Consider the following 26293-nt stretch of genomic DNA (forward strand, 5'->3'; position numbering starts at 1 on the left):
TGAGGCCATATGTGCTTGGTCAGTGTCTGGTCCTCCGTAGCTCAAATGAAGTAGGCTAGTTGAGTTGCACAAAGTTAGCTTAGGCAGTACAACTAGTACTCTAAAAGTTGAGTTGGCACACATTTGGATTAATGTGAACCACCGAAAGAAAGCGACAAAGCTAGGTATATCTATTTTGATATTCAGTGCAGAGTTTTACAAAGCCAGTGTTGTGGCACTGCTATGCTAGTTTAGATTAGCCTCAGCTCAGTATGGACAGTATGTGTATCATATTTTGTAGCCCATGTATCAGGAGGGTTGTTGTATAGGCTGATGTGTTATGCCCTTAAATGTCACTTTGTTTCACATTTTAAAATACCATTTCAATTTCTCACAGTTCAATGTTTATATGCCTGTCACACAACCCTTACAGAATACACTCTCATCGGTCACTCCCTTAGGTACACCTGTTCAAGCCAATACAGCAGCTCTGCCATGGATTCTACCTTTAACATGTTTGTTATGTTTGATATTAAGGTCACAGTGGGCGGTGGCGTAGTAATGTCATTATATAAACAGGTGTATTCTGGTCCTGTCGTGTGTAAATGGGGTGGGCAAAATATTAGAAACACCTCTTATTGTGTAATGCAGTCCAGTTCAACACCACTGTAAACTCCAACCTCAACATTGAGCATGTAGTCACATGAATCTAGAATGAATAGAAATGCATTTTTCTGAGGCAAGGTTATACGTTGCAAAACAGTGCATCTTTCTTTTTTTTTGTAAAAGTAAAACTCAACACATATTTTGTTTTGAATAACAAAAGCAGAATTTGATTTTTTTTTTAAATTAAATTACTAACCTGTGTTCCTAGTTTGGAATCTCCATGTTTTTTAAAGGATATCATTATATCTACATTTTCAGGCAGAAGCTGAGATCTCAGCACATCCACACTGATCCCACTCTCGAACCTTTCACAGGGACGGGGTGGAGATTCTTTACAGTGACCAACAGAAAACAGCCTCATAAACACTAATGCACGTTGCAATCTCATTGGCTCTTGCACTCGTTTCATCACATCCTTTAAATCATTTTATAAAACTGTAAAACAATGGCTATTTGATAAAACAGACATGCTGCCATAATCCGGATTAATGTACTTTACTCTGTCCTTACTTGTAGTTTGTGCACTTATGCTCATGTCTGTGTTTATACTGTGTATGCTCATTGTGTGTGCATGATGCCTCTGTCTGTGCTTAAATGCTAACGTATTTAAATGTGCTATATGTTTTTATTTTATGTCTCTGTGCTGTTTTATCAATAGCTTCCATGTGTATCTTTTATGTTGTAACTCACACTTGTGTTGCTGTATTTTGTCATGCTCATGTGTTCTTGTGTCTATGTTTTTGTACTGCTTTCTCCTAAATGCTTTTAAATATTTTCGTAAATGTCATCAACCCGCCAGGGACTGCAGAGGAGATTTAGCCTGTGTGGCTGTGGTTCGATCCCCACCTCCCCCGGTCCACATGTCAAAGTGTCCTTGGGCAAGACACTGAACCCCGAATTGCTCCCCGTGCTGCGCATGGGTGTGTAAATGTGGTGTGAATGGTTACATTAGATGGTCTGTAGATGTCCACTGCCATCAGTGTGTGAATTGGTGAATGTGACAAACACTGTGAAAGCGCCTTGAGTAGTCAGAAGACTAGAAAGGCGCTATATAAGTCCATTTACCAACTCATTTAAATAAATAAATAAATAAATAAAATCATATCAAATCGATCTGGCTGGGCAGCGTGGTATGGCCTTTTAGTACCTTTTTTTTTCTCTCAGACCAGTTGAGCTGTTTGTGCAGTTCATCACTCTTGAGCAATATTTGCACACTGTTTTTGTCTGGTGTGTTGTCTTCTCACCTTCAGACTGAAGGGAGCTAAAATGCTTCCACACCATCCATTTAAAACAGGCTGGTGCATCTTAAACATGTATGCCTGGTGTGGCCAGGTTCAAAAGTAGATAGCACCATCTACTGTTTAAAAGATGTGTTGCGGAAGTAAAACACAATTTAAGAAAAGGCTTTTTTGGTGAGGCCATATGTGCTTGGTCAGTGTTTGGTCCTCCCTAGCTCCAAATGAAGTAGGCTAGTTCAGTTGCACAAAGTTAGCTTTCTTCTTTGGTGGAATTGTCAGTGGCAAAGACTGCTGGTCTCTGCCTGATTCCCCTTCAATGGCCCTGGACCTGGATGGACCAGTACCAAGGCTCCTCATACCAGGGACCTACTTGTTTTTGGCCTCCAGTTTATTGTCCCTGTCTTAGATTGGACTTGAGCATCACCATCACTGTCCATGGGGCTTTTGCAGGACCCAGTTGTCCAGTGTGTCTGTCCACTTATAGTGAGTCTGCCCGTGGCCTCTGTGATTTCTTTCACAGGACGATCCTTGTTACCTTTATAATACTAAAAGAGATAATTAATGTATGCATGTTTAGACCATCTGTATTTCAACCTTAAACAACTGCCATACATGTTGCATAAAACTCAAATAAACACTTAAATTAAATGTTATTTAGTTGAGTCAAAGAAGAATCAAATCACAAATGTGTGTAATTAATACACTTAGTGACAAACAGTCATTTGGAAAATTACCACAACTGATTTCAAATAAAGAAGCATCTTCCTTCATTTAGTTAAATTCCTGATCAAATTCCTGCCTGTCACACAACTTTAAGCAATTGTAGATAATTCTTTTTCCAACAGACTATGAGTGTGAAATGTGAAATGAGATGTTACTTGTGTGTCTGTTGATCTGTTTTCCTAATTAGATTGAAATGTCAGTGGGCTCTGCATTAGCTGCGAGTACTAAATTAACTTAAGCGTTAAAGCCACCAACACAAACTCACATCTACATACAACCTTCAAAAGACCCAAGTTATTTGTCTTGAGTTTTCTCTGGATTCTCCGGTTTCCTCCCACAGTCCAAAGACATGCACGTGTTAGGTTAATTGATTACTCTAATTATTGCCCGCAGGTGTGAATGGTTGTCTGTCTCTGTTTGTCTCTATGTGCCCTGTGATAGACTGGCGTCCTGTCCAGGGTGGACCCCGCCTCATGCCAGATGTCAGCTGGGATCGGCTCCAGCCCCCTGCGACCCGGATAGGGAAAAGCCCCTTTATATCAAATAATTTGACCATGACTCTTAAAAAAAATCTTTTATCATGCCTAACTTAATGTTTTTTAATCTTTGCGGAAATAGTCGTCCAAGAGAATGAATTCTAGGGAGATACATTTAAGAAAAAGATACACTTCTTCGCTTCCATGCAAACACAGAATCCATAGCTCTCCATTGCTCATTGCTTTTCTCTTCCCTAAAAATGTCTTTAGCTGTCATGACTGTAGTGATTGGATTCGAGGGCAGCGCCAATAAGATCGGCATAGGAATCATCAGGGATGGTGAAGTGCTTTCTAACCCGAGACGGACCTACATCACCCCCGCTGGTCAAGGCAAGTCGGACTACGTCACCTTCACTTCACCTACGATATGTCAAAGTCTGGTATGTGAAGTTGACTACATGTTATTTTACCCATCAGGGTTCATGCCGAGTGACACGGCCAGACACCACCGTGCTGTCATACTCACTGTTCTGAAGGAAGCCCTGGAGCAAGCAGGGCTGAAGCCTGCAGACATCGACTGTGTGGCATACACCAAAGGTAATGTAACATGCTGCATGTTTTCCTTAGGGGAGAACAAGATTTGAATTTGCTAATTATTTGTCAGAACAAGACTGACATTTTACTTTCACCAGGATGAGGGCTCTGGACCCTTTCTCCATGAACGGGGATCATTTGGTCCTTATACACAAAGGTTTAATTACTTTTATTCATTGCTATGTGGCTGTTTGTATGCTTACGTCCCTTTCGATTCAAATAATGAAAATTGATCACAATAAAATCTTCTAATCAATCTTGAAACGAACAAGAACCCCGTGGAGGGAGGCCAATACTGGTGATTTGTGGTCACGCTCTCTTATTCCTGTTAGAACACAAGCAGCTGCATCTCGTACCAACGACGAAGGGACTTCAGTTCTACACGCACATATAAAGAATTACAGTAGACTCACTGAGAGGTAATAAAAGCATGAATAACTCAAAATGCACACGCCATCGATGTTTAATTATAAAGTAGCTCCACTCACTAAATTCACCCACTGGTGGAAAAGGAAGTGGAAGTTTAATTGATCCTGGTGCAGCATAGTAATTGTTTGATTATCCATAAAACATCTAATGTTCATCGATGCCTGCAAGGCGACATTAAACTGGCGGACTAATTTAATATCTTCTCTCAAACAAGGATGTGATGTCTTTTATCACTGCAGTGTGACAAACGCCTCCCTCTCCTTCTCTCTTGTTTTTCTTCTTCTCCTTCAGGTCCTGGTATGGGCGCCCCCTTGGTGACGGTGGCCCTGGTGGCTCGCACAGTCGCACAGCTCTGGGGGAAACCGCTCCTCGGTGTCAACCACTGTATCGGACACATTGAGATGGGCCGACTCATCACACAAGCCAACAACCCGACTGTGCTTTATGTCAGTGGAGGGAACACACAGGTTGGTTTCTGCATGTAGGCATCACTCCTGAGGAAAAACTGCCAGTCTGCATGATTCTCAGTATTAGGGGTGTGGTTTGTTTTTTTTTTTTTCTATTTGGCACGAAGCTACTGCAATTCATGATGATCGTCTGTCAGTTAAACGTTGTTGATCTGTAACATACACTGAGTTATACACTCACTGGCCACTTTATTAGGGGCACATGGTGCTTAGTAAAAGTGTCAGTGTGGTCTTCTGCTGCTGTTCCCTCTCTGCTAGAAAGTAGTAAAAGTAGGTGGTGTTGTGTGTCACAGATGCTCTCCTGCATTCATTTGTTGGAACCAGTGGATATTTGAGTTACTGTTGCCTTTCTATCAGCTCCAACCAGTCTGGCCATTCTCCTCTGACCTCTGGCACCAACAAGGCATTTGCGCCCACAGAACTGCCGCTCACTGGATCTTTTATCTTTTTGGGACCATTCTCTTTAAACCCTAGAGATGGTTGTGGGTGAAAATCCCAGTAGATCAGCAGTTTTTGAAATACTCAGAGCAGCCCGTCTGGCACCAACAACCACGCCACGTTCAAAGGCATTTAAATCACCTTTCTTCCCCGTTCTGATGCTTCGTTTGGACTGCAGCACATCCTCTTCACCATGTCTACATGCCTAAATGCATTGAGATGCTACCGTGTGATTGGCTGATTAGAAATTTGCGTTAATGAGCAGTTGGACAGGTGCACCTACCAAAGTGGCCGGTTAGCGTAAGTCGATGGGGTAAAAATGTAATTTCTTTCCGAGCAGGTTATCGCATACTCTGAGCGGCGATACAGAATATTCGGGGAAACCATCGACATCGCAGTCGGCAACTGCCTCGACAGGTTCGCCAGAGTTATAAAGGTGTGCACCATCATGGTCTTCATTGGAGCAACTATTTTCCTTTTATTGGATGTGATAGGTGTGTGCTAATACATATGGTGGAACTGTTCCTCCACTCAGATTTCCAATGACCCCAGTCCAGGCTACAACATAGAGCAGATGGCCAAAAGGTGAGTGACAGACACTGAGCTACTTCGCTCAGCTCCTGTGGACCGCGTGGCATGCTTAAAGTTCGGTATTACTCCATTAAGGTTTTTTACACTACTTAACTTTGCCCCAACTGTTTAGAGGGAGTCATTATGTGGAGCTGCCATACACAGTAAAAGGAATGGACGTCTCCTTTTCTGGGATTTTATCCTTCATTGAGGTGATTGGTTTTCTCGTCCGTTGGCCTGTCAATCTGCAATAATCTAAATATTGATTGCATCTTCTCTATTGTCTTTGACATAAATGATATTTAGGCAAATCCTGAAACAGATACTCACCATTACGGTTTGATGCTTAATACATCATTCTTTTGGTTCACTATCCTAACAGTTTTTTTTCCTTCCATAGGACGCTTCTCATAAGATGCTGAGCTCTGGTCAGTGTAAAGCAGAGGACCTGTGTTTCTCCCTGCAGGTACTAAGAACCATCACTGCCAGTTAGTCTGTTAATGGCCCACACGGGGAATCTGTGTTGCTCCACTACAACCATTTGAAGAAACCATTCAAGGTTTTGTCAGTAATGCACGACACTAACGTCTGTCTCCCTGCAGGAGACCGTGTTCGCTATGCTAGTGGAGATCACTGAGCGGGCCATGGCTCATTGCGGCTCCCAAGAGGTCCTGATTGTTGGAGGTGTTGGCTGTAAGTACATCAGACATGTGTGCATGCATGTATGTATGTGTGTCACCTGCTGACTCACTCACTGGGCAGAGAAATAAAGTCAACGATAACTTCTATCCTAATTAAAATAAGTAAACTAGTACCTATCAGATATTATTAGCATATTATTTATATATTATTATATATAATAGTTTTGTGCCCTCTTGTTTCCTCTGCAGGTAACCTGCGCCTGCAGGAGATGATGGGGGTGATGTGTAAGGAGAGGGGAGCCAAGCTGTTTGCCACAGATGAACGGTAAATCAGCAGCTCCACAATCACTTTAACTGACTTAATCATGAACAATAGGTTGGGGTTCCCTGGACGGAAATTTGAGCGGCTTTGTTTTTTGCATACATTCACTATAACTGGCTCTACAGTAAGGTCTGTACAGAACACGGTTTGAGCACTAACTTGGGACAGCTAAACTCTCTACCATTCAATAGTGTGTCCCATTATTGTCTAAATGTTTTTAAAGTTTTTCCAGTCTGATGAGAAGAATTCTGCCTGGAAACACTTAAGCATCTTAATTTACAGGATTATCATGCTAAATTCTCATGCGACCATAGTTATTCAAATGTTATCTACAGCTAACACATATTGTTCACCATTTTTCCAATGCATTCTGTTTTAGACTGCTTATGTCTTCCTTCTCAGGTGCTATTCATTTAATTCATTTCCTGAAAATACTTAATTACACTCACCGGCCACTTTATTAGGTGCACCTGGTGCTTAATAAAGTGTCAGTGTGGTCTTCTGCTGCTGTTCCCTATCTACTAGAAAGTAGGTGGTGTTGTGTGTTCACAGATGCTCTCCTGCATTCCTCTGTTGGAACCAGTGGATATTTGAGTTACTGTTGCCTTTCTGTCAGCTCCAACCAGTCTGGCCATTCTCCTCTGACCTCTGGCTAAAACGAGGCATTTGCGCCCACAGAACTGCCGCTCACTGGATCTTTTCTCTTTTTGGGGTCATTCTCTGTAAACCCTAGAGATGGTTGTGCGTGAAAATCCCAGTAGATCAGCAGTTTGGGAAATCCTCAGACCAGCCCATCTGGCACCAACAACCATGTCACGTTCAAAGTCACTTAAATCACCTTTCTTCCCCGTTCTGATGCTGCTTTGAACTGCAGCACATCCTCTTCACCATGTCTACATGCCTAAATGCATAGAGTTGCAGCCATGTGATTGGCTGATTAGAAATTTGCGTTAACGAGCAGTTGGACAGGTGCACCTAATAAAGTGTCACGTGTCAAAGTTAGGGTATATTTGGATGGTGATGTCGTTTTTGCCAGAACAGTGTCCAGCTTCAGCCCAGGTAACAGTATTCACTTTGTGCCACAGATTCTGCATAGACAACGGAGCAATGATCGCTCAAGCCGGCTGGGAGATGTTTAGGTCCGGACAGGTGACGGAGCTAGAAGACTCATGGATTACACAAAGGTAGACCTCACGTTATTGGTCACATTCTGCATCTGTTTCTTGGTGGGGAAGGATAGATCATTAAATCACAAAGAACTAGTCTGAGTTTCTAACATATTCATCTACAAAGCTGGATCCAAAGTGCTTTCAGGATCCACCAGCAGCAGTATAGCTTTTTCTTCTTTCCTCAACCATCCAGGATGTGGCGTAAAAAGTTCTCACAGTACCAGAATTTTAAACTTCTATACAAGTATTAAAGAAAAAGTACTCAAAACCTTTTGATACCGTGCCAAAATGGGGGAAAGTCCTAAGAACACAAAAAAGTTTATTATTGACCTACCCACTGTACTGTTAGAGGGCCAAAAAAAAAATCCCTTCTAGGTGGCAGAGACTTTTGATACAATCACATGTACAATTAAAGGATGTTTTTGTTTTGAAGACGTATAAAAAAAAAGTGACACCATAAGGAGTAACTTGGCTCCTGGTAAAAAGTTTGAAGCACGCCCAAAGTGTAAATTTTAATATTGCTATTCTGTGCGGTCATACCATGTGACTTGTCCATATTGACCGTTTCTCCCACTGTAGGTACAGAACAGATGAAGTGGAGGTGACGTGGAGAGACTGACAGAGTAACATCGCGGTGCTACGCATGTTGTCACAGCAGGTCTGTTATGACGGCTGGTGGCGTACTCCACTGAAGGGACACTTCAACTCGGGAAATTATTTTCTATGCTGCCTTTACCTGATGACCTGCGTTACAAATTACTTGTGTCAATTTTCACAATACAACTTCAAGTTTTTCAGGTGAACTATGCTCTCTGTAAGAATGTATCTTGGGTCAAAAGAGGTGGTGAAGAAGAAAAAATATTTACGGCGAGATAAGCTTTACCTGGCTGGACCACTGCTGATATGGGACATGTTTCCTGATCGTAGCCGTTCTCCTGAAACAAAGCTGAGTGGACAGATTTACAACAAGCTTCGAGAATAGGAGGCTTTTCATTGCTTCTACATTTAAACCCAAACTACTGCAGCGGTGTTAAAGACTTAGTTTACGTCTTATCAGTTATCATGCACTTGTAATTGTCAGGAAGCAAAAGAAATGTTTTTTTAACCATCAGCATGTACAGCCGTTAATCTGAACTTCAAATAAAAAGACTAAAATAAAATGTGTCAAGTTTATTCATTTTTATTAAGCAATACTGTTCACTTACATTCCTCCTCTTCTCCAGTGTAAATTTATTCAATACATTTTCTTTTCAAAATCAACATACTGAACACGGTGAGATTCCTTATGGACTCATGAGCATCATTCATGAACCACAAAAACAAAACAAAAAAAAAGGGACACAGCATTAAGAACCGACAGATAAAGGGTGAACTCTACTGTGCCTTTGACTACACCCCTCTGTAAACTGAAGACTGATACGCGAGTCCTCTGCATACATGAACCATAAAACTCAAGCAGGTACAAGACATTCTTCCGTTTGTTACTGAAGGGGGGGAAAAATAAATCACTCTGGTGAGGGTTTCTCGCACACAGATTGGTCGCAACAGATTTTTTTTTTAACAAAGTGCTTGATTGACCACTCGCTTTACAGAGGACAAAAAAAAGACTTTCAAAAAGGGGGGGAAATTAAATAACAGCTCCTCAGATTGTTTTTTTTTTCCTTTTAAAAAAAGACCAGCTCTACAGATATAAGCTAAAAATGGTAATGAGGCAATGAAAACAGGTCTGATTAATTAAGGCAGGCTTTCTGTAAGGCGTTAAAAAAGTCCATTGCTGTAAGATCTCAAAGGAGTTAGTCCAAAGTGTCTCAGTGTGGCTTTGCGTGAAGACATCATCCTGAGTGCAGTGTGTGAGAGCGGGACTCATAAATGTGTCCATCTTTACGTGTTTTAATGTGCATGTAGGTGTGTTGTATATGCGTTTATATATGCTTTGGGTTTGTCACACTGCTAGGCTGGGTGCTCCTGGGTGTCCTTGTACCAGACAACCTCTTTTGGAACTGCAAAACAGAAAAACAAAACAATGTCAAGGGGGGACATCTGGCATTATAAATGTATTTTTTCCTATTATACATTATAATACACAAATCGCTAATGTGTGCCTAATTGTATACAACCTCGTTTAAACATACCATCGTACAATAAATGGTTAGAAATTATTCAAGCTACCAGTAGGCCAACTGCAGGGTTTTATGTATGAAGAAATACATTTTATATTATGGGTAACTCATTCTAGAATCAGCCTGTGAATATTTTCATTTGTCCAGGTCATTGTAAGCCCCAGTTCATGTACGCATCTCTGTCAGATGTGTACATGAACTGATGAAGCCTCTTGGATGAGAGGTGAAACGTCTTCCTAGACAAATAACCAAGTCCAGTTGCTTTTGACTGAAGTTGCTCTGGGGATCATTCTAGAATCAGACATGCACTTTTGTGTAATCATTGTTTAAATATCCCATAAACAAAGTCTGTGACAGTAGTAAGGAGTCTCTGGACTACAGATCTAGATAAGGAAATGAGACTAAACTCAAAGTGGTACAATAGTAATAATTATACGGAATTATTTCTACAGCAAGGGGCAAAATACTTAACATCATGAATGCTAGCATCAGTAATAAAGGAAAAGCAGGGAGGAGACCATGTCTATAGAAGGAGGCTGGGTCACCAAAACAAAATGTATGAGCTTTGGTGTATGACATGCTCAATGGAGATGGAGCTGCGATGTTGGAGGGAAGTGATGTCTCCTCTCAGGAGCTCTTTGGTTTCACTCAGTATGACAGAACTTTCAAACAGATGATGGGTATTCTATGATTGATGGTGATCCAGCCTCAGCAATTGCAGGCCAGATGTTACTGCGCATGTGTCATTCCACAGAGCGCAGACACTTTTGTCGAGTAACCCAGCCTCCTCCTACTAGCCTTGGAGACCAGGAAGTACCTGACCAATCCGAGCAGACTGGGCTTATCGGGAAGGGGCTTAAAATAGACAGGCCCTACAACAGATCATCTCAGACAAGAGCAGTATGAAAAAAATATTGTTTTTTTAACATTACCGCATGTACATATGTTCTAGTAGAAACATGAACCTGAAAATTAGAAGCGTATAATAAGTTTCCTTTAATTTATAGATTACTGTAGTCTATGCAAATCATGAAAGATTTTTTTTAAAGAAATTTTGTTTTATTGCCTTCCTTTTAGGTTATTTTGTATCATAGTATTTTGTATGATAATCTGTACGGCTTCCATGTTAAATTTATCCTACTATTACGTTGGAAAAAATTTAGGCATCATAATGAAACAAGCCTGTTACCGTCTTAATTATAATTCCAGCGCAAAAAAACATTTTTTTCCACCTGAGAAACAGAGTGACATAAACAATTTGCTCTTTAAGTCAACATACCTTTTTTCTGTTTGTCACAGATGGCATTCCATTCTGAGGAGAAACAAAAAGAGAGTTGCCGTTAGAATTAATGCACTGAACTGACAATCTTTAAATAAAAAAATCTTGCAGCGCACTGTCTTCAAGCTCCTCATAGCCCTCACCTCTACTGTGATAGTTCAAAGCCTCCACTAGATGGCGACAACCAAGCAGGAGCTTCCCGTTGCTCTCGTCCACCTCTGGGCGTGTGGTGGAGGTGACGGAGGAAGCAACTGGAATAGTTTCTTCAGGAGGTTGGACTGTGAGAACCGTCTCGAACTGTAGGTTTGCTGAGAGTTCGGCGTCTGTGGGCTGAGGAGTGAGGGCGTTGGCAGCGGGGCGAGGGCTGGTGCCCTCTGTGACAGGCCTCGCCTCGCTGATGAAACTGAGACCCCACTGGTTCTGTAGCAACACACCGATGGCAGGGCGGTCCTCCTCCAGCCCTCCACTTGCTGCTCCCGCCTTCACCTTGGAGGCGTAACTGACGGCAGGCTGCAGCTTGGCGGGGCTGTCCTGCACTGGGAAGGCAGGTGGGGGCTTGAGCAGTGACAGACTGTCCTCCACCCACCTCTCCTTTTGGTTAACCTTTTGTGGCCTCTCGCTTACTCGAGTGACCCCTTTTTGACTTTCTCTGCGGAGGCTGCGGCCTTTGTGCTGCTGGCCCTTGCGCTCTTTTTCCCTGCGGAAGCTGAAGGGCTGTGTGTGGCCGGGTCCGATCAGTACGCCTTCAGGTGAAAGCTGCCGGGGATGTTGGTCACCACCAGAGATGCAACCTCCACCCCCACCACCTCCACAGTTGCCTGAGCCGGGAGAAAGGCGACGGTTGCGAATATGTGGTTCTGAGTTGGTGGCTGCGACGAGGACTGCTGGATCACACAGGGTATCTGACTCACACACGGTGTTGCTGGCTTCCCATGTACCTGAAAGAGATGTTTACGGGTCAGTCAAATATACTAGTATAATTATCACACCTACCAGAAACAAGGTCCAGTTTGGGAGATTACACTACAATTTGAAACAACCACATTTGAAACCACGCGCAACTGTAAAAATCAGTGTTATCACTATTATTTTAAAAAAAAAAGCCTTGGGTTGGATTCTTGCCAAACAAACATGGTGATGAGCATGCTGTGTGCGCGTGTGTGTGTTGAAAAGGGTGTTTCACACCACAAGATTCTTCACCTGGCACTGTGGTTCATAAAAGGATGCACTTCATTCTCTGTGTTCATATACAATAATACTAGTCTGAAGAATTTAAGTAGTACTCAGACGATCACTGAAAAGATATTCCCAATGATCCAGAAGTGGTACTTTTAGGATGCTCAGAAACTGTTCTCAACTACACATCTGATGAACAACAAGCACTGATGCTAGGTATGGTTATACTCATTCATACCCTCCTGCTTCAAAAAATGGCTCAATGAAATGAAAATCCTATAGATGTAAAGGATACGCTTTCCCAACTCCAAGGTACCTAGGAATGTTGTAAATGTTTGAGAAACATTTATCAACCATCTCAAAGATCAATAATTTGATATCTTCTGCGGCAGTGTAGTCCACTGTTCTTTACTTCTGCTCTTGCGATGCATGAATGTGTGTAACCATGTAGACTGCACAAATAGAGTTATGTCTGGTGACATTTTTTTAAGTTATCTTTTTTACTCTTAGTGTTCTGTTTGTTTGTCTTGAATAGAAAACTGAAAATAAAATCATAAACATAAAAGGTTGCACATTAATATTAACACAAATCAGGGGTAGATCAGACATTTTTAACTGACTTATGTGAGCCGGAGTGTGTGCAGAACAGCAGTTGCCCGCATTAGCTGCAAACTTTCACAGAAAAGAACTGGATGGCCTAATATTAAATGAATATCAAACAGCGAAACACTGAGTGTGTGTCCTGCTGACAGGAGAAAGGCACAAATCCCAAATTGTCCAGTGAGTGTGGATTATTGTAACAAACAATTGTTTTTTTGTCAATTAGTCATTGACAGACTATAAATCCTTGACAATTTTGATGAATCATTTCCCCGTCATTTATCTATTCCATTAATCTTTAAATTTGTTTATCAAACAAAACGTGAAAAAATGCATCTTCTCCCTTGTTTGTGTTATTGTATATGGAAAAGGTTTGGAACAAAATATGCAACTTTGCCTCATTGACTCACTAATCATACTGTATATACTGAATGATCAAAACGTGATTTATTAATAATGGAAATGGATGCCACTCGAGCATTTGAGTTTATTTTAGTATTTATAGAAAATGTATACTGACTACTGCCTTTCACAGCTTCCACTACATCTCACCTGATCTTCAGATGTTACACAACAATCTGTCGTTCAACATTTAATGGCTCATCATAAAAAGGGAATGACTGGTTAACCTAGTATTGTATTGACGGGAAGGTTGACTTATTATACATTATAGTTCTGGCTCAACCATTTTCTGTCCACACGGCAGAGGCTGACATTAATATTTAGTGTCTTTAAAGGGGTGTCAAACTGAAAATAAGCTACGTCCTCGGTGACAATACGGGTTACGGAACTTAACGGGTCACAAATGTAGACGCAACACTCGCGATTAAGTAATGGATACACCCGGCCTGGGTAGCGAGCCCGCTCAACAGCGCCACATTTCAAATAAACAGAAGCGGTAACGTTAGTTTAATCCAGGGAGCCCGTCTCAAACGCTACCACGGACATTTCGAGAGGCTAGCTGACTGTAACGTTAAGCCCCTGTCGTCTCTTTTAGTGAAAAACAACATGCTGTAGTTGGTGTGTGCGGCGCTGGCAGCTAACGAGCCAGCACCGGTGTTAGCAAACTTTAATTAGCAGCGTCATGTTGAGGCGAATTAAACTCGACGGTCCAGTTCACCTCTCGTAACAGCATGGTCAATAGAGTTCAACAATGCCTAAATAACAACCGTTGTCGTCCAAGAGATGGCTTTATTTCACCATAGCGTGAAATAAACAGCTAGCTAGCATGTTAGCCGAAGTCAAAGTTTCGTAACCCCCCATTCAAAGCGCCGAGCAGGCTGCTGTCGATAGCGCGGTTGCTAACACCGTCGGCAAGACAACAGAAATAGCCTATGAAAGTGAGGAATTTCGGACAGTAATGTTAGAAAGTTATACAAACTTACTTGTTTTGATATGCATTTCTCGTTTAACTTGTTGCGGAGGCTGAACCGTTTGGTAACTTTTGTTTACAGCGTTAAGATCTCGACAGCTCGCTGGATGAGTCTTGTGTGGCCACCCGGAAGCAACACGAGAATGTGGGTGGGACAGGAAGTCCCTGAAGATAACCGGTCCGGCGGGAAACGTGGAGGGAATTTTAATATTTAAACCATATTCGATAACCCATGTGATGAACACGTGGTAACAGTGCTCTATCTGCACAGATGTGTTATAAAGAGGATTTGTTTTGCAAACGTAAACGCTGCAAATGCAGCCAAATATGTTACTTTTTATGTAAAACATTTAAGAAATTCAAAAAGTTATGGAAAGGTTAAAACTGGACTTCAGGTACCCTAATGCAGATGTCTGTACTGCAGAGTCTGAGGCTTAGCCTACATAAAATATGATATAAGAATGGCAAATATGAGCAAATAACAACCCCACCTGTGTCTGGACACCACAGGGAAGTGAGATGACAAAAATTAACAATGTAAAGTCAAAATGTTTTACTGTTTTTTTTTTTTTACCTAACTGTTATTTTGTTGAGAAATTAGATATATTTTCTTCAGGCCTCTATGACTTTTTTAAAAATGGAATAAAAGGGATATCACTGTTTGCAAATAATCGGCATATGCAATGTTTGTAAAAAATAAAACTTGGTTTATACAATATGGTCTGTTTTGAAGATTTTTGACCTCTCAAACATATTAAACACACATTATCAGCCAAACTGCTCAGTGTATCACTGTTTGTACTATATGATCGTCTAAATCATGCATCTCCAATCCTGCTCCTGGAGGGCCGCTGCCCTGCATGTTTTAGGTTTCTCCCTGCACCAACACACAAGTCTAATGCTCTGCTTAGGCTATTGTGCAGCTGAAGCTTGTCACTGATATAATCATTAGACTCAGGTGTGTTGGTGCAGGGAGAAACCTAGAACATGCAGGGCAGCGGCCATCCAGGAGCAGGATTGGAGATGGCTGGTCTAAAGAATGCTTTTGAGAAAACGTTTTCTTAAACTATAATTCTGTAATCAGACAGCAAAGAGATAAACCAATGAATGATGAGCTGTAAATCATAATACACAAATAAGAAAAACTCACCTTGGATTTCTGAGAAGTTCTCCTCTAATGACACGTGTTGATCATTATTCACATTTTTGGTCCTCTTCACAGATCTTTGTGTCCCCTCTCCACTGTAACTCATTTGCATTCTCTTTTCCCACCTTTTCGTGGCTTTGTTTCTGATCATTTGTAGGCCTACTCTGCTCTCCTTGGTCATATTTCTCCTTTCTTTCTCCTTCTGTAGCCCAAAGACTTCACCTCTGTGACTCTTCATTTTCTTTGGTTCCTCTGTGCTGACCTCTTTTCTGCTCCTGTTTCTCTCTGGAGCTCCCATCATCTTGCTTTTCTTTGACTTAGCGTTATCACGTTCGCCACACTCTCCTCTCTTGCCTCTGTACTCCAGATACTCCTACTCCTCTCTTTGATCCAGTACCTTTTGAAAAGTCCTTACTATATGACCCTTAATGCTATCTACCATCTCTGTCTTCTACCCCCTTTAAACATTTTAAGCAGGTAGATGTGGAATGAAGCATTCCCTCAAAAAACGAAAACTTAATTCCTGAATTGTTTTATAGGTACCATGAACATCCTTTTAACCTTCCTGAGTAGCTTTGTCCCTGCATCTCAGACAGAACACATGTTAATTATAAAAAGATAAAGAGAGACTGCAAAATAATGATCAAAGTCAACTGGCCAAGCTCCTACTCCAGTTTTCAGACCCCTTCTACTGGTTCTCTGCCTGGTGGGTAATGTCCAGCACCTTTCACAATCCTAATTTTACACAATTTTAACGCAAAGCTGGTTCTGTCCCTCTCCCTGCTCTGGACCCCCGGGTCAGGTCAAACATTCAAATTGTCTCTACTTTGCATTTTTCCACTGAATTTACTGGACCATTTTCACTCTTCAAGCACCCAAAAATGACCAAAATAATCACTTTGATTTGGCCACTTTGGTCACTCAAAGACATATCCAACTGTTTTTGTTGCATAAGGTGGAGATCAAAATTAAAGAACAAAAGTGTTCATTCTCGATTTATTCTGAAATACTGTATTTTTTATTGTTCAGAATTTGATAGAATATCCGCTGTGGCTATACCACTGTTGTACTAGCATGAACCAAGGCACTTCAACAAAAAACTTTATTTTGTGAAAAAAGTAGTGCGCAAAATACACGTTCAAATACCTTCCAGTTATTGGTAGTGATGTTCAAATGAAGCTTCATGAACTATTTTCATTATTTTCTGAGTCCACTAGAGAAAACACACTGAATCGTCATTCATTGAGCCCTTTTCTTAAAATGAAGAGCTCCATCTAGTGGGGTCAACAAATACAACTGATGGTCCATGAAGCTTCATTTGGAAATCACTAGTTATTGGTGTTAATCTGGCACCTGGTGACGGTTTATTTAATTGTTGCATTTATCTGGCAGCTCTCCGGTTTACTTTTCAAGGACACAGATTCAGTTAAGTCCCTCAAAAAGGCCGGTTCACATCAAAAAAGTGCAAGAGAAGGATGGAGGACAGGATTGTGCGAGACTCAATGGGGAATTGGTTCAACACTGCATCTGAAGTTTCTCACCAGTTCAATGTTGAACAAGGCCAGGATCTGTCTGGACAGTGTCTTGTTCTTTAAGACTTTTTGGAATTAAAGCTCACTCTGCAGTGACCAAACCTCTCATCAGCCGAAAGAATAAAAAGGCTTGACTTTGTTGAGGAGCATGTTGTGTGGACAGATGAGAACAGGTCAAGAGTGACTTCAGTAATGAGAGGACTTTCAGTTTATTTGTGTCTGATGGGAAACATTATGTTGGGCGTAGGACTGGGGAAAGACTGAACCCACATGCCACATGGCAGGGTGAATGCAAATGTTTGTGAACCTCCTCCAGCAACTGCAATTGTCTCACAATCAGCTGCAATTTTCATACAAGACAGTGCCTCATGTCACACTGCAAACAGGTGAAGCACTTCCTTGAAGCTAAGAACATTGAAACAATGAAATGACCAGCCCAGAGTCTAGATCTAAACCCCATAGAGAATCTCTGGAAAATCCTCAGCAACAAAGTACTGTCTAAGAAACTACAGTTAATGAACTGTGGAAGAGACTGAGTCAGAATGGACCAAGATCAAAGCAGAGCAGTGTGAGAAACTAGTGATGTCCTGTGGGTGCAGATGTGCTGAAGTCATTCAAAGCTGTGGCCTCTACACTTCCTGTTCATTTTTGAATCCTATAGAAGAAAACATTGTTGAAATCTTCTCTTCTGACACAGTGGTTACTGTTCTTTAATTTTGCTCACTGTTTTTTTTCCAAAAAAATAAAGGTTTTAGTTTTAGTTTTTTGTTTAAGTGGTTAATTAAAAAAATATGCTAGAACAGCAGAGGCATAGCCATAGCGGATATTTTATCAAATTCTGAACAAAAAAGAATAAATCAAGAATGAATACTTTGTTGTTTAATTTTTATCTCCACTGTATGTCTGGATGACATCTAGCTCTTGTCTTATGAAAGTTGAATACACTTGAGTCACTCTGAACAAAAGCATCTGCTAAAAGAATGTAATCTAATGTATTTTTCTGTCAAATAAAAAAAGTTAGACTTTTCTAAAGATGGTTCTTATGTGACACAAACAAATTAAACTATTGATCAAAGATGGTTTATATTTTTTAATGACAAAGCAACAATCGTCATTTTCTAATAAATACATCATTAGCTCCTGACCGCTCAAAGACTCAATGATTCCACAACTATCTCCTTCTCCATGTGTGTGCGTACGTGTCTCTTCAGCCTTGTAGAAGTAGAGAAGCTCTTCTTACAGAACAGACAGCTGTGTGGCTTCTCCCCTGTGTGTGTTCGTGTGTGCATGTTGAGGTCGGAGGAGCACCTGAACCTCCTCTCACAGTAGGAGCACGGATATGGCCTCTCTCCTGTGTGGATCCGTTTGTGCAGGAGGAGCTCGCCGGAGGTGAGGAAGGTCTTTCCGCAGTGCGAGCACTGGTGGGGTCGTTCCCCCGTGTGGGTAAGGTTGTGTCGAACGAGCGAGGTCGACTTGGCGAATCGCTTTCCGCAGCGGGCGCATGCAAATGGACGCTCTCCTGTGTGCGTATTGAGGTGTTCGCTCTGAGCTCTTTTGGTTTTGAAGCTCTTGGGGCACTGCGGACAACTGAAAGGCCTGAAGTTACTGTGGCTGCGCTGATGCCTCACCAGCTCTCCGTGTGTGAGGAATGTCTTCTCGCAGGTGGTGCAGAGGTACGGTCTCTCGCCCGTGTGGATTCTTTCGTGGCGCGTGAGGCTGGCCAGCTGGGAGAAGCTCTTCTCACAGTGGGAGCACTTGAAAGGCCGCTGTCCGCTGTGAGTCAGCAGGTGCCTGTTGAGGATCTGGAGCTGTGTGAAGCTTTTCCCACACTCTGTGCAGGGGTACGGACGCTCCCTGGTGTGGATCTGCTGGTGCTTATTCAGAAGCCACACATGCGTGAACCTTTTCCCACACTCGCAGGCAAACGGCCGCACACCGGTGTGTTTCATCTGGTGTCTCTTGAGGTCAGATGATCGGCTATATATCTTCTCACACAGGGAGCATTTGTACTGACGCCTAACCGCATGGCTCTGCCTGTGCTTCAGACGCTCCAGGATGCTACTGAAGCTCTCGCCACATTTCTGGCATTTGTACTGACCGTCCCCTTTCTCTGATGTCTCCTCTGCCACTACGACCTCTGTCATGAAATCGAGGGGAGGATTACAAGTCTGTCCGCAGGCGGTTCGTTCAAAATGCAGCTTCAGCAACCCCATCTGTGTGAACCGTTTGCCACACTGAGAGCAGAGGAAAGGCCGTTCTCCGGTGTGAATGCGCTGATGTCTGGTAAGATCCCAAGAATTCTTGAAGCCCTTCTTACATTCGTCACAGGTGTACGGGCGTTCCCCTGTGTGTGTCCGCTGGTGACGAGTTACATCTGAGGCACGAGTGAAAGATTTGCCACATTCCTGGCACATGTGAGGGTCGGGCCTGTCATGGATGGGGAAAGGCTTTGGGAACTCAGGGCACTGGGCCTTCTTCTTTGGGACATCAGCTGTCTCTGTAGACCTCTGGAGTTTTCTGTACTCCTCAGGGTGACTGTGCTCAATGTGCTGCAGCAGGTAGGACTCCTGCATGTGGAAGAATGGACATTCAGAGCAGGCAAACACCTGGGTGGACATCTCCACAGTGGTACCTGTGAAAAACACAGAACATAGAAGTAGTTGTTTTAGGTTTCCCTCAAATATGGGAAATCCCCTTCACCTGCAACATTAGCTAGGTTCGCCCTGCAGGTCTTAATGCACAATTTTGCATGGATTTTTTTGTTTGGCTGTTCACATAACATCTTTAAATGTGGGCAGTCTACGGATTGCTGTGAACAGCTCACACTCCTGAAGTGACCCGCATGCACAGTTGATCATTGATGACATCACGCGACAGCGGTGTTTATGGAAGCAAACATGGCAACCGGTATTGTAGGACTTTATGGCTAACTTAACTCTCCCTCCACTGGCCGCCTGCTTCACTGCTGTCCTCCATGTTTGTTTTGGATTTTGTTCCTGGCTCCCACCTGTGGCACACTTTTTCAGACAACTTTATTTGTCATTCATTTACAAAACAGAGCAGTCAGAATGACGTCAAAGTGGCATTAATTGTGACCTGGTTGTTCAGATTGCAGTCGAATAAAAAAAAAAAAGTCTGATCCGTATCCGATTCAGTGCCGTATTTAAAAGTGGCATAATTCTGATTCGAAAAATGTCAGATGCAATGAGACCTGTGCTGTTCACACTGGCAAATCAGATATGGGTCACATATGAGCGAAAAAATCCGATTCAGGTCACTTGTAACTGCAGTGTGAACGGAGCCTTAATGCCTTCACTGTCGTAATTTGGCAGTCAGCCTGTCTGTTTCCTCTTTCCAGTCTCAACAGATTCAGTGTCCTCTTTTTTTTTTTTTTTTTTGGAAAATTACTAAAAAAAATTGAAAAACTAGAATAGCAGGGGCGGAAAATTGATCTAGGAGTGGAATCCTAAAGGAACAGCTAATTTTATTCTGAAGTGATCAAAAACACCACAGTTGATGTCAGGTGGAGGCCAATTATCTTGGTGTGTGATCTGAAAGATGATTGGTTATACCTGAGAATGTTTAGAATGGTTCTAAATGGGCTCATCACTTTTCCAACACTGCTATTCTAGTTTCTATTTTTTTTTTGGTAATTTTCAGAAATTTTGAAGAAAAATTGAATGTTGTAAGGCTAAATGCGTAAATTATGCTGAATTTTTTTAAATTTTTAATTTTTTTTCATGTATTTTCATTTCAGGCTGGAGAACAAAAAAGGGACTATTTCAAAAGGGTATCACGACTTTCTATAGACACTTTATTTCCTGCCTAAGATTGGTGCTGCCTGCTGCTGGAGTGGTGGCTGAAGCCAGACACCTCTCTAAAAACTCACTCGGGGGAACTTTTTTGAAAGGGCTACATTTTTGTTTGCAGTTTCTTATTAAATATAATAGTAGCGTAATATAGAACTCAGTGCCACTGAGGTGGTGACAGACAATACAGATATGTCATTGTCCTCATTTACACAAATATCAAACATATTTGATATGGACGGGAACAAACAAAATGATAATACCATTCTTTTACATTAAATTGACAGCACTATAACTTTTTTACAGCCTTGTATCTTTATCATGGATAGAACAAATCAGATGACAGATTAAATGACATGAATCTAAGAAATCCTCCATCAGATGTTTGTATCATTGTACAAAAGATGCTCATGTGCCTTCTATAACTTCATATATACCTGCTAACATTTTTCTAAATTGGTCTATTGATACAAATTTCTTTGGAATTCCTTGTGCATGAGAAATTCATCACATTAGAACGGTCTTCTGTTATGTCGTAATCATAGCATCATCTATGAAAGGGATGGGCAATTCTCATCCTGGAGAGCCGCTGCCTGCATGTTTTAGGTTTCTCCCTGCTCGAACACACCTGAGTCTAACAATGATTAAAACTGTGACAAGCTTCAGCTGCTTGATAACGAGCACATCATTAGAATCAGGTGTGAATCAGGTGTGATGGAACAGGGAGAAACCTAAAACATGCAGGGAGGTCACCCTCCAGGACCGGAATTGCCCACCCCTGATCTATGATACAGCGATGGGCTGGATTAAAGTACATGAGAGAGAGGAGAGGGAGAAAAAAAAAAGGCCAATCAATGCAGCTGGTTCACCTTGTGTTCCGAGGTGCTCCAGACATTTGTGGTGCTGCAGGAGAGACGTCAGGTCGTCAGGATTAGAGAGTGCTGACAAGCAGTCCCTCAGCACAGAGGGGGCAGAGGTCAGCCACGACACAGTCTGTTCACACACCGAAACAAAGCAGGAGGTGATCATACACAGTGAAATGTGACAAAACTTCAATACTTACGGCAACATAGCCAATATTATTTTTTTTTATATACACATGACAACTTAAACAACACAAACTTAAACACAATTCATGTTTCAAGTAGCAGCTGCTATATTGTAAATAGTTTCCTACCTGACTGAGGTCTGGTACTGGAAGGAGCTTCTCCAGTTTAGACAGAAACTCCCACACAAGCAGCTGCATGTCTGTGTCGTAGCTGGGACCATACTCTGTTGGAAAAACCTCCTGGGAAGTGCAAAGGTAACGGTTACCCAAACGCGTAAAAAAAAAGAAAAGGGGTTCTCTTTAGGATTCCAGCTGGGTTACATGTGAAGCTGCCTTGCCTGGTAAAAATGCTCCCTCTCTGCTGTGTTTTTCAGCAGTGTTTGGATGAGCTCCACAAAAATGGCCTCCTCTGCATCCACCTCTGCATCTCCACTCTGAAGGACACCATCACCATTATCTCCAAACATATAAGCATATCAATGCCACATCTGAACAGTCATTACAAGGTTCAGTCCACTGTGCGGTATACATGTACATATACTGACATGTTTTGGGGAATTGTAATAGGACGTTGTCAATATACTGCTCTCACTTACTCCTGTGTATTCTGGGGGACGGATTCGTTCCAGGTGAGGCTGAATGCTCAACATGTTGGCTGTGTCCTCATTTCTGCACAACTCCAGAATAATCTGAAGAGAAAGATGTCGTAAAAAGAGAAAGATTCTTCAGCAAGAATTTATTGTACGATTTTTATCACCATTTTTGATCTCGTGTGAAACCCACTGACTCACTTTGGCTCTCAGGCGCAGGAGCAGTTTGCCTCGCTGCTTTGGACTGAGCAGGTCTGGCACCGTAGCCGTCACCAGTGTCACAAACTCATCGATCTTCTCATAATCGAGAACCTCTCTCTGCTGAGCCACTTGCCACATCGCTGCGGACAGCAGCCGCAGAGGAGGTATCAGCAGCCTTAATGAGGACAGCGGCAGGAATATATCTGTGCAAACATGGACATGGGGGTCATGATGTCCCTTTGAGAAGTGACAAGTAGGGTTAAAACAGTGGGAGGGTTTCGCAGTATAACTGCCTCAGACAATATCACAGTTCCACGGTATTTAACAGTTCTGATTCTCATTTTCAGTTACAATGACCCTTAAATTAATAAAAACCAAAGGGATTTTCTGGCTGAACAAATAGTTTATTATAATGACACCATTTGTTTTGATAGAAAAAAGTGTAAAAATTCTCTTTTCAAACTGAAAATGTTTTCAATACCAAGTAAATGAACATGGTATGATAGTTAATTTTCACATCGCGCAACACTGTGCAACTCTACAAGTTGTGTTACACACAAAAGTGGTAGAACCTGACTCTAATACACAGGGTATGTTAGCATATACAATAAAAATATACTTATACACAGGGGCTGGTTTGACTAAGATGAAATCTATCTCAATTTGAAAACGGTAAAGGGTTTAAAGTAGGTTATTGATTGTCGATTGGGCAACTGTCTCAAATGTTTTGTGAGTAAACCCCACACACCTCCACAATGACACAACAAACAGCACCTAGAACTCAAGATAGACAGCTAAAACATGAACACAGGTTCCAAGCACAGTTGCAACCGTGAAGATATTATACATTCCTATTAAAACACAATGCTGACTCTTTGGTGTGCTGAAAACTGTAGTTTCTCGTTCTCATGTTTTCTAGCCCCTGTAATTACATTTTTGTCTACTTAACTAATACTTTGTCCTGTTGTGTCAGCACTGCACAGCCCATATATAACGGTTGCACCTATGCTGCACACACACACACCAAAACAACTCCCGTGTACACCGAGTGCATGTAGCTTACTTAGCCACATTATCCAAAACGGTGGGAAAGTGAGACTAGTTTACAGTTGGACGAAGTCAAGACACCTCCGTTTACTCGAGAGCAATGCTAATATTGTGGCAAAACCTAAAGGTTGCCTTAATTCAATGTTTTGTTGTGTTTACGTTTGTTAGCCAAGTTACAATCACTGCTGTTACCTGGGGCTAACTGATAAACAGCTAGTGTTAGGCTAGGTCGCGGTTAGCTGCAAATAAAAACTATATTAAACGCTCCATTAAAACGGACCTGTGTTTTCCACGTAGGAACTTCCAGTCGTTTCCATGATTGAGGCAATGTAAAATCGTTTTTAAGTCCCTTTAGCTACCTAAGCTAGCAATACATTTGTTAGCAGCTTCTAGACCGGAAACAGGTGTAGTACATTTTCACAATAAGATAAATCTGTATCATACTAATACTTTTTACACGCACGCGCGCGCGCGCGCACACACACACACACACACACACACACACACACACACACACACACACACACACACACTAAACATTGTATTAACAGTTGTTGGTTGTGTATTGCCATTAAAGGTGACTACTTGACAGCAGAAATAATTCTCCAAGGCAATGTTGCAAAGCATGTATAATAAAGATTAATATTGTACTTTTACATAATAATAGAGATTTGAATGTGAACATGTGAATATTATGCGATGCACCAAAAGAAACAAATGGCCACCCTTTAGCAGGTAGATAAAATATTTTATTTGAAGTAACTTTAACATCTTTCATGTGCTGGAATTATATTCCACAACATCAACTTGTCCTTTATGGTGTGCAAGTAAATTCTTGTTTCTCTGCCATCCTCACAGCCCCCACGCAGGATCATCTGAGGGCCATTTTTAATTAGAAAATTAAAAAAGGAAATACTTTATATAGTTTATCTTTTCCCCACGGCAACAACAGGAATCCATCAATGCAGAAAGATTATCTGCAGGACCAGTCCACAGAGGGAAGGGGGTCAGATCTCTGAAATCTCAGGATGCCACGTGTAAAAAGCTTGCAGTCCCATGGTTCAAGTCATGGAAACTTGGGATGTGTTGGTGTTTGAGTCAGTCAAAGCTGAGCTAGCATTCCTGGCAGCAGGGCAGGACCAACGCTCCATGTCTTCAGGTTCCAGAGGACCAACCTTCAACAAAAGTAGAAGTTACAGGTGAAACCACAAACAAAATAAAAGGTACAGTTAACAAACAGGAGTTTGACTAGACTACAACATTTCTCCCTAAACCAAATAAGGGCAGAATGTTCTAAATGTTATCAGTGATTTGATTATACAAGTGTTAATACATTTAGGGAAAGCAGTTCATACAAATGTCAGCCCCAATATTGCTGCAATGTGCTCTGGTGTCTACAAAAAGTACTTCCCTCTGCCTACCCAAGACTTTATGTTTATGATTTAAGATTTAAAGTCATTTCCTGACAAAACTATCATGAAGAAAAAGGAACACACATCAACAAAATCGTCATCAGTTATTTAAACACCCCAATCAGGGGACGTTTACGTGAACATTTCCATGGCACACTGTATTATAGCCAGGAAATTTGGGGTCCCCTGCTAAAGCTGCTGCTCCCGCGACCCGACCCCGGATAAGAGGCTGAAGATGAGATGAGATGATTGCTTAATTAACTGGGTCGACAGAGAAGACAACACAGGCCTTGACTGATCCACAGAGGGGAAAGGTATTGCAGCAGCACAAAGACAGAATTAGGTACAGATACATAGAGAGAAAGTAAAAATAAAATAACAAATAGAGGAAGTAGGCTATATAAGACTACAATAAGCGTAGGTGTAAGAACGACATTATTATAAAAACGCAATTAAAGAAAAAAAATATGAGGTAAGTAACAAGTTAAAATAACACTTAACAGTCCTAAAGTATATATGTTAACAGCATACACAAGACTAATATATTCTGTGATTAATTTATAATAATTTGTGTTGTCTGTACTAATAAAGAAAAATAGTAATATAATAGAGCATATAATATGGTAATGCAGTATATTACAGGGGAAATTTAGAAGTAATGGTTGACATAACATATTGCACATATTATGGTATAGTAGAGCAGTATAACTACTAGATGTAATATTGCATTCTGTCGTAGAGTTTAAAGTAATAGTAACATCTCATCTCATCTCATCTCATCTTCATCCGCTTATCCGGGGTCGGGTCGCAGGGGCAGCAGCTTTAGCAGGGGACCCCAAACTTCCCTTTCCTGGGCCACATTAACCAGCTCTAACTGGGGGATCCTGAGGCGTTCCCAGGCCAGTGTGGAGATCTCTCCACCTGGTCCTGGGTCTTCCCCGAGGCCTCCTCCCAGCTGGACGTGCCTGGAACACCTCCCTAGGGAGGCGCCCAGGGGGCATCCTTACTAGATGCCCGAACCACCTCAACTGGCTCCTTTCAACGCAAAGGAGCAGCGGCTCTACTCCGAGTTCCTCACGGATGGCTGAACTTCTCACCCTCTCTCTAAGGGAGACTCCAGCCACCCTCCTGAGAAAACCCATTTTGGCCGCTTGTACCAGCGACCTCGTTCTTTCGGTCATGACCCAGCTTTCATGACCATAGGTGAGGGTAGGAACCAAGATTGACCGGTAGATCAGCTCTCCTTTC

General features: G+C 41.9%; 3 protein-coding genes across 3 annotated transcripts; 1 reads left to right on the forward strand and 2 right to left on the reverse strand.

Annotated features, from left to right (window-relative positions):
* Positions 1 to 39: 39 nt before the first annotated feature.
* osgep (O-sialoglycoprotein endopeptidase) lies at positions 40 to 8791 on the forward strand. Its single transcript, XM_083934877.1, has 12 exons — positions 40 to 164; positions 3353 to 3472; positions 3560 to 3679; positions 4397 to 4572; positions 5351 to 5446; positions 5546 to 5595; positions 5714 to 5792; positions 5981 to 6046; positions 6183 to 6273; positions 6471 to 6546; positions 7629 to 7727; positions 8292 to 8791. Exons 2-12 carry the CDS (start codon positions 3358 to 3360, stop codon positions 8329 to 8331), a joined length of 1008 nt encoding a protein of 335 aa, XP_083791003.1. The 5' UTR covers positions 40 to 164; positions 3353 to 3357; the 3' UTR covers positions 8332 to 8791.
* Positions 8792 to 9437: 646 nt separating this feature from the next.
* Positions 9438 to 14378, reverse strand: LOC310962424 (uncharacterized protein). The gene is made up of 4 exons (XM_083934890.1): positions 14273 to 14378; positions 11255 to 12049; positions 11112 to 11144; positions 9438 to 9712 (listed from the first exon to the last, which is right to left on the reverse strand). The coding sequence occupies exons 1-4, from the start codon at positions 14286 to 14288 to the stop codon at positions 9663 to 9665; spliced, it is 894 nt and encodes a 297-aa protein (XP_083791016.1). The 5' UTR covers positions 14289 to 14378; the 3' UTR covers positions 9438 to 9662.
* Positions 14379 to 18086: 3708 nt separating this feature from the next.
* On the reverse strand, positions 18087 to 22724 carry LOC310962598 (uncharacterized protein; the record flags this gene model as incomplete). The annotated part of the gene is made up of 6 exons (XM_083935104.1): positions 18087 to 19570; positions 21617 to 21740; positions 21925 to 22035; positions 22134 to 22229; positions 22392 to 22484; positions 22587 to 22724. 6 exons carry the CDS (start codon positions 22722 to 22724, stop codon positions 18087 to 18089), a joined length of 2046 nt encoding a protein of 681 aa, XP_083791230.1.
* Positions 22725 to 26293: the final 3569 nt, after the last annotated feature.

Source organism: Echiichthys vipera (assembly GCF_963691815.1).
Source record: "Echiichthys vipera genome assembly, chromosome: 20".
In the NCBI taxonomy this organism is placed as follows: Eukaryota; Metazoa; Chordata; class Actinopteri; order Perciformes; family Trachinidae; genus Echiichthys; species Echiichthys vipera.

Excerpts from the sequence above, each read along its gene's own strand:
- osgep (XM_083934877.1), top strand. The coding sequence starts at position 3,358 with ATGACTGTAGTGATTGGATTCGAGGGCAGCGCCAATAAGATCGGCATA. Across the intron at positions 5,447-5,545 it reads GGTTCGCCAGAGTTATAAAG|ATTTCCAATGACCCCAGTCC; the intron begins GTGTGCACCATC and ends TCCTCCACTCAG. Across the intron at positions 5,793-5,980 it reads GGATTTTATCCTTCATTGAG|GACGCTTCTCATAAGATGCT; the intron begins GTGATTGGTTTT and ends TTCCTTCCATAG.
- LOC310962424 (XM_083934890.1), bottom strand. Across the intron at positions 11,145-11,254 it reads TTTGAACTATCACAGTAGAG|AATGGAATGCCATCTGTGAC; the intron begins GTGAGGGCTATG and ends GTTTCTCCTCAG. Across the intron at positions 9,713-11,111 it reads CTGTGACAAACAGAAAAAAG|TTCCAAAAGAGGTTGTCTGG; the intron begins GTATGTTGACTT and ends TCTGTTTTGCAG.